The following is an 8,407-nucleotide window of genomic DNA, read 5'->3' on the forward strand; positions in this document are numbered from 1 at the left end:
ACACACACACACACACACACACACACACACACACACACACACATGTACGCGCACATGTGTACAAAAATAAAGTACGGCAATTCCCTACCAACAACAACCACACCACCACCACCACCACCACCCCCACAACAATAACAACAAAAGCACCAAGAACACCACCACTATCACCACCACCTCCAACAACAACAACATCAACAACAAGAACACCAGCACTAGCACAAAAAAATAACACAACCACCACTACCACCAACAACAACACCTCAACCACCACTACCACCACCACCACCACCACCACCACCACCACCAACAATAACACCTCTACCACCACTTCCACCACCACCACCACCAACAACAATACCCCTACTACCATGACATTCCCTCACCTGAAATGGCTCATTCTTCTGCGCGTGTTGTTCCCTCCGTCTCTCACTTCCACTAAGAGGATGTGACGTGTCACTAGTGACGTCACGACTCTGACTCCGCCCCCTTGCTCGGTCTGTCCCACGGACCCTTGACGTCTCCTTTGAGCCTCCCTGTCTGGACTTGGTCTCTTCTAGTGATCCACTTTGTGACGTCACAAACTTCGTTTTACTAAAGGTCTCTTCTGAAGACAGATAAGAATCCTTTCTATCTCTCCTTCCACCTATATCATGTCTCTGCTGAAGACTTTCTTTCTCTCTATCCCCGGACTGTTTCGTAAAAGTATTGTTGTTCTTTCTTCTCTCTTTCCCTGGACGATTCTGATTTCTTCTGTCTTCAAAGCGTGACCGTCGATGAGTTTGTGGGTCTGTCAGCCGTGACTCTTGGAAATGAGCATATTCGTCTGCCGGCGTCTTTCTGTCTTCTTCCTTTCTCCCCGAGCTGTTCTTTTTGCTGAGAGCCGTTTCTCTCTCCTGTGGCTGTTCAGAAGATTTCTTCTGTTGTTGTCGCAAATTGCGTGCAGCTTGATTGATTGTGCTTTCTTTATTTGTCTTGGTCGAGTCTGCGGGGATTCCCCTGTCAGCCAGTATAGCATCGTACCATTTAGTGTTGGCTTTTTCCTCAAGAGTATGGCTATTTCCCCCACCGGGTGATTTGTGTTTGTCTCTGCGAATGTTTGGTTCGTTATGTCCATTTTCCCCACCACTGGATACTTGTTTGTCAAGTGGCATCTGTTTGTCACGTACGTTTCCTCGATCACGCTCGTTCTTCCCACCACGCTGTGTCAGCGAACTGCGTGTATTTGCTCTGTAAATCCTGTTCTCAGCGCCACGCCGAGACTGTGTGTCACGTGTATTTTCCTTCTCAATGCCACGCCTATTACTTATGTCACGTGAGTTCTCAATACTCTTCTCTTTCTGCACACCACGTGTATTCTCTTTGCCCCGCCCTCTATTAGGACCACGTTTGACATTCACGTCTGGTGGGTTCTCTGGGTTTTGTTGAGCACTCATACGCCTTTGTTTATCCCCGTCACGCCGCGCCGTCTTCACGCCAGCTGTGTTCCCTGCGTCACGCCCCACTTTACTGACACCACGTTGATTCTGGCCAACCCTGTGCTCCAAAACGTGCGGTGTCATTCCTGCACCACGTCTGTCCTCCCCCATGCCACGTTTGCCCTCTTTCACGTCACGTGCACCGCCCACCGTGGTGGCCGTTGTGGTCGGTGGTGGAGCGTCGTACCATTTCCTGGTCTGCTTCATTGACCCACGAAGTGGTCCTTTTTTGTACCCGTGTCGATCCAAACCCACACGACCTGTACCCGTATTGGTCGTCCCAGAAACGACTTTCTTTGTTGAATCCGACGAGACTTTCTTTGATTTGTCACCGGCTTTTGATAATGCCTGTACTTTTTTGGGAGTTACATTTCCCCTCACAATATCTTCTCTGGCGTTTTCTTTATCTGACTTTGATTCTGTCACTTTTTGAGTTGCGACATAAATTGGCTTGTCTTTTTGTTGTATGGGGGAGGGGCGGAGTGTGGCGGCGGCACGCGTGATGTCAGAAGTTTGGATGTGAGCCGAGTATTTCTCGCTATTTTCTCGGTTCGTGTTTTTGTTTCTGTGACCACTCGTCTTTCTGTCGGCCCTAGAGTGCCCCTCGTTGACCATTGACTTCCTCCTAGGATAGTCATGTGGCCCGCTTGTGGTCTGTTCCTGAGACTCTGTATTTTCCCACCAAGGCCCAAACGTTTGCTGTTCATTTTTCTCTTTCCCCCCCTCACTCAGACTTTTCTTTTCAGCAATCTTTGGTTGATTCTTTTTCTTCACCTTCCTCCTGTCCTGCTCCATGAGACCCTTCCCAGTCAGATATTCCTCCCTTCCTTCAGGAGGAGTATCTTTTCCTTTCCTCGGCTGCTGCCACTCAGGATCTAGAGAATTGCCTTGTTTTACGGTGTTTTCTGCCCTCTGTTTCTTCTGACCTCTTGGAGTTTTTTTCTCAATCCTCGAGTCGACCCCGGACGTTTCGTGTGGTGTGTCCACCGGTCTGTCGTACCAGCGTTGTGAGTGTGTTTGAACTAGCGGGGTCTTGGAGTACCAGGGTGCTCGTGACGTCGCCATCATCTTAGACTTTGGGGACGAAGATTTCTGGATTTCTTCTTCGATTCTCGACTTGATTTCCGACACGACAGTCGAGTTTGTTAACATCTTTTTGATCTTCTTCACGTCTCGTTCTTTGATATCCGGATTAACGGTTTTGAGTTCGGACGTGTGATCTAGAAGGCGGTGAATCTCTCGGTCGATGATCGCGCCCTCGCTCTTGCCTCGTTTAGTTTTCCTAAAACGTTTCATCGTCCTTTCTTCACGCGGTTTGAACGGCGAAATGGATAAGTGGGACCGGTAGGACTGGGCTCTGGGCTTAGCACTCTTTTTGAAGCCAAGCAGTATGTTTTTATTTGCTTCTACCTTGACTCCGTTTTCATTGTGTTTATCGTTGAGATTTTCCGTTCTGTTCAGTTTGATGGGCGCTTGAACAGAGTCAGACTTTGACTTTTGATATTTGCCATATTTATTTTCATCGTTCACGTCAATCAGATTATCAGAGTCGTCTGCGTTGTTCGTCTCGCTGCCTGAGTAGATGTGCTCGTAGTTAGCTTGGTGGGTTGTGGTGTTGGTCTCCGTCTCAGAAAGGTCTGACGTCTTGTTGGATGAGGCTTGGACGAGGTGAGGGCGAGTGACTTTTTCATAGGCGAGACCGTCATAGGGATATCGCTGGTCCCCTAGTGATTGTCTTGGGATCTCTTGTGTTTGCTTCTCAATCACCAGTGTCGTCATCTTCTCCTTTTCCTTGTCATTGTTGTTGTTTACTTTGTTGTTGTTGTAGTTGTAGTTGTTATTCTTGTTGTGGTCGCCGTCATCGTTGTTGTTATTGCTGCTGTTGTTGTTGTTGTTATTGCTGTTGCTGTTGTCTTTGTTGTCGTCTGTGCCCACCTTTCTGGGTGTCCACCACGGCTGTTTAGCGCCAGAAACCACCGGCCTTCTGATGACAACACTAGCTCTTGTTGTGGGAGGGAAGATGGGAGCTTGTGGCGAGGAATCCAATTTCTCCCTCGAGATGGACAAACTCTTCACTTTGTTACCGTTAGCTGATTGAATGGCTGACCCATTATGATGGACCCCTGTGGTCGTCTCAGATGATTTTGACGAAATTATTGTGTCTGAAGATGCCGTAATTGGCTTACCTTTTGTCATCGTCTTTGAGTTCATCGACTCTCTGGTTGTCATTGTTGTCATTGTTGATCTCGACGTCTCTTCCTCCTCCTTCTTCTCCTTGTTCTTCTTTTCCTTCTCCGCCGAGTTGCTAGGATTGAGTTTGATCACAAGCTTTGTTTTCCCCTCCTCATCCTTCTCCTCTTCCTTCTCCGTCTCCTTCTCTTCCGTTTCCTTCTTTTTCTTTTCGGCTGAGTAGCTCGGAATCAATTTGCCGTTTTCGTCCAGAATGTTGGTTTTGCTGATGCCTGCGTCCAGTTCTGGGACCTCATACCATTTCCTGGGCTTGTCTTCCAGCTGCATGGCACTCACCGTGTTCTGGCCACGCCTCCTCAAACCTTTCTTCCCTTTAGCCCCGCCTTTTGCGTGCAGAGACAAGATCTTGCCCGCTGATTGGTCGGGATTTTGCGCCCCCAGAGATCTGACGTTTGAGGACGCGGATCGAAACTGGACCTCCGGTCTTTGACTATCTGTGCTGGATTTCATCGGGGATGCCTTGGATTTGAGAGTGGTGAATCGAGTCACGTGATAGCCGCCATCGCTGCCATTTTTGTTACTAAATTTAGAATCCTGAGTATTGGACGTATTCTTATCGGCAGGAGCGGAGGATTCCTCGGATTTCTCAGAGGGTTGGGCCGGCTTTCTCGTTGCCCGGAAATCTACGATCGCCTCTTCGTGATCGCCAACACCTTTTCCACTCGCGCTTTCGTCGCCGTGTTGGGCGTTTTCATCACTTTTCCCGCCATTCAGCTTGTTAGTAACGTCACTGCTGCCTTCCATAAACTTCCTATGACCCCTGCGAGCCCGTGAACTTTTGACCCCTCCTTTGTGCACAAGGCTGGACAGGTTGCTGCCAAAGGTCACGGCCTTGACCCTCCTTCTCGTCTGGATGCCTTTCTTGAGTGGAAACTTCCCCCTCAACTTCTCGCTTTGTGGCTGTATTGGGTTCACTTTATAAAACCAACGCAGCCCGTTCACGTTTTGGTTGGGTTTGAAAGGTGAACTGGACTGAACGACAGCCTTTTGGTGCTTCTCTTGGTAAAAAATTGCTGTCTTCTCCGTGCCTTTCCCAGAGTCAGCTACATCGCCAGATTTCTTCGTAATCTCGGTAGCAGCAGCGCCGAGTTTCCTTTTGCGAATTTTACCTCTGAAAACGTTTTTCTTGTTGTTCACAGGGCTCGTCGCCTTGGTAACGTACTTATCATTCTGTATCTTTTCCGATTCATGTGGTCTTTGCATTGTGGTTGACCTCTGCATCTTGCCCTCTTCCTTCCAGTCGAAGGCGGAGGGTTTCTCGTCTAAAGCTTTGAAATAGTTGAGTTTTTTTCCTTGACCACCTGCAGCGGTAATGTGGACGTCATTAAGCACGGATCCACCGATCTTCTTCCCTCCGCTCCCAGATTTCCCATTTATGTAACCGACCTCTCTATGGTCCTTCAGCCGTCGGCTCTTCTTCTCTCTCCCGTCCGGGTTCGATTGTTTCCCCGGCAGTCCCTTTCCGACTTGTTTCCCCGGCAGTCCCTTTCCGACTTGTTTCCCCGGCTGTCCCTTTCCGACTCCTCCTCTTTTCCTTAGTCCCTTCCTTCTCACTTGTTTTCCTCTCGCCAAATCTTGTGTGTTTGACTTTACTGCTGTCTCCAAAGCCGACCCATCCACGGTCTGTTTTGCATGTGACGCCACAACGTTGCCAATGCCAGGAAGGGCGTTTGGTGTTTTGGTTGAGCCAATCAGATCCGACCTGAGCGGGACGGCTTTGGGCTTCTTGAGCAGGCCAGAGGGCAGTCTGTAAATAATTTTTTACAATAAATTATAGTCAGACTTTTAGGGCACTTGCAGCACAAATAGGTCATATAAGTACAGAAGAACAGAGAGTGATACTAGGTATTTTAAAAAATGAAGGAGAGATAAGGGCGATAGATGTTTGATAGGAAAGAAGGAACAAACGACACCAGAGCACCTGCTAATCACGCACCTGTGAAATAACGGCGACTTGCCCAGTATTCTCAGCTTGGACTGCCTAAGTTGAGCCTTGGGTCGGCTAGATTCGGGCCGTCTTTTCATCGTCTTCACTTTAGAGGTCTTCACTATGGTCTGAGGAGTATCAAGGTGGGAAAAGGATTCAAGTTTTTAAAATTACATAAACTTTAGAGCACTACTGGAGAGAGAGAGCGAGAGAGAGAGAGAGAGAGAGAGAGATAGAGAGAGAGAGAGAGAGAGAGAGGGGGGGGAGAGAGAGAGGGGAGAGAAAGAGAAAGAGAAAGAGAGGAGAAAAAAAAAGAGAGAGAGAGAGAGAGAGAGAGAGAAAGAGAGGAGAAAGAGAGAGAGAGAGAGAGAGAAAGAGAGGAGAAAGAGAGAGAGAGAGAGAGAGAGAGAGAGAGAGAGAGAGATGGGGGGGGGGTGGGGGGTGGGGTGGGGGGTCATAAACTTCATGATGAGTTGATATCCTTAACGCGTACTTGAGAAAAAAAAACCTCACCCTCTCCGTTCCAGCTGTCCCATCCACCTTCATCCCTTCCCCCTACCTCTCCATCCCCTACCCATCCACCTCCCTATCGACTCAAAGAAAAAGAAAATCCCCCAAGTGTGCACATTTGTGCAAAGATAAACTGTGTATGGCACGTATAGGTTTGACGCTTCTGTCAACACTATAAGGTTATAATAATAATAATAATAATAATAATAATAATAATAATAATAATAATAATAATAATAATAATAATAATAATAATAATAATAATAAATGACATGTATATAGTGCTGAACCCCGATTAAAGTACACAGGCTCTGAGCGCGTTACAATACAGTACAACATACAACAGTAACATAAAACGATGTGTTCTGACTAAAAGAAAATTAATTTGAAAAGAGAAACGACTTTTGCTGCTGGCATTTGAATAAATCAAAAGATTTGATCTCTCTTAGAGTACTTGGTAAAGCATTCCAGATCTTGGGTCTTGGTATTCAAATGCCCTTTCTCCCATTGTTTTAAGTTTCGCAGATGGTAAAATAAATTTCTTTTTGTCAGTTGATGACCTTAAACTGCAAGTTGGAATGTACAGTCTTTACAGATTTGATAAATATATTGGTGCTTTATCATTCAAACATTTGTGACATAGGGTGGCCAACTTTACACAATTCTTTTCTCAACAGGAAGCGAATGTAATTTCCGTAAAAGAGGTTTAGCAGAGTCTCACTTTCTTTTTCGTAAAACTAAACGTGCAGCATTGTTTTGTACAGTTTGAAGTCTTTTAATTTTCTCCAGTTATTAAAGGGGTGACCCCCGAACTCAACGTCGTCTCAGACAGATCCAAGGCAAATGGGTTCAGAGCCTTTTTGCAGGGGTGTTGTATCCCTCTGAGCCGGGATTGGCCGACAGGGTAGGGTCGAAGGCTGCCTCTTAAATGATCTAAGTTGTGCAGATGGGAGCGTAAAAAGGCCTATATCATAAAAAGCAGCAAAGAAACAAAACAACCCCCCCCCCTCAAACCCCAACCCCCCCAACAAACAAACAAAAACAACAAAAACAAAACCCACCTAAAAATAGAAAAAAACCCACACACACTGAGGGAAAAAAATCCAACAATCAACAACCAACAACAACCAACAACAACCAACAACAACCAACAACAACCAACAACAACCAACAACAACCAACAACAACCAACAACAACCAACAACAACCACTCCCCTCCTTTCTTTAAAAAAAAAAGAACAAAAAACAAAGCGAAAAACAGAAGAGGAAAACCATACAAAAAGTGGAACGATGCAGTCATTAGCACCACTTATCACACGCTGTGGTTCTGCTTGCACGCGCCAGTAATCTGTGAGATAATTACTAGAGCTGTCCCCATTCGACACTACAGACATGAATTCAATACATGTATTCACAATTTTCCCGCTATTCACACTTATTCGAAATGTGGTATAGCCATTCGAATGCAGTGGGTGTGTGTGCGACTCTCCCCCCCCCTCTCCTCTCTCTCTCTCTCTCTCTCTCTCTCTCTCTCTCTCTCTCTCTCTCTCTCTGCATGTGTGTTTTTTTATGATAAATTGTTTTGGATGGAATCTTTGTCTCATTTTTCTCAACTCGCTGTTAAAATTAGAACGCACCTATGTCTAAAATCATTGAAGTAAATGCAGAAATACTTTATACTTTATTTCAAGACAGAATGAAGTGAATGAAGCTGTGTTTAGTGAATATTGAATAGCGAATGCTGCTGATGGACTTGTACGTGCTAGTTATTTAAAGACAAAAAAATAATCGCACAGATATTCGAATAGCACGAATAGTGACTTTGCGTTTCGAGGCATCGATAAAGTTTCTCTTTATTAATTTTTTTCACGCCGCCATTGACACAATTTAGATAATTTAGGAGACAGGCTTTGACCATGCCTGTCAGGGCCAACCAAGGCTGAGAGTGATACAGCATCCCCCCCAGTATGAAGGCTGAAATACTCAGAAAACAGTCTCCCCACTTGAGCATCGAACTCGAGTCTTCTGCATGCGACAGCAGCAAAGCCTAACCGCTACATCACAGACGTCAATATCTCCGAGTGGAAATTACCGCGCTATTTCTGTGTACTGCGCAGGCGCGTGGGGCTAATGTGTGAGTGTGCACATTGTTGTCATAGCGAGTCTGACCTTTGACACACTAACCTTCTCTCTCTGCAATTTCTTCTCTGGGGTGGAGGGTTGTTTTCTGATTTGTTAGTTCTGC

The 8,407-nt window shown here is 46.2% G+C and overlaps 1 protein-coding gene across 1 annotated transcript in view; it reads right to left on the bottom strand.

The window, feature by feature from the left end:
* The window catches only part of LOC101861740, an 8,380-nt gene extending 2,182 nt beyond the window's left edge, over nt 1-6,198 (bottom strand). The window contains exons 1-4 of the mRNA XM_005101592.1: nt 6,166-6,198; nt 5,662-5,780; nt 3,332-5,472; nt 431-3,199 (exon numbers count right to left, since the gene is read on the bottom strand). Of these exons, the coding sequence (XP_005101649.1) occupies nt 431-3,199; nt 3,332-5,472; nt 5,662-5,780; nt 6,166-6,198 (5,062 nt within the window). The remainder of the gene's footprint in view (nt 1-430; nt 3,200-3,331; nt 5,473-5,661; nt 5,781-6,165) is intronic.
* Between the last annotated feature and the right edge of the window lie 2,209 nt (nt 6,199-8,407).

The sequence above is a fragment of the Aplysia californica genome, unplaced genomic scaffold (assembly GCF_000002075.1).
Source record: "Aplysia californica isolate F4 #8 unplaced genomic scaffold, AplCal3.0 scaffold00289, whole genome shotgun sequence".
NCBI lineage: Eukaryota > Metazoa > Mollusca > Gastropoda > Aplysiida > Aplysiidae > Aplysia > Aplysia californica.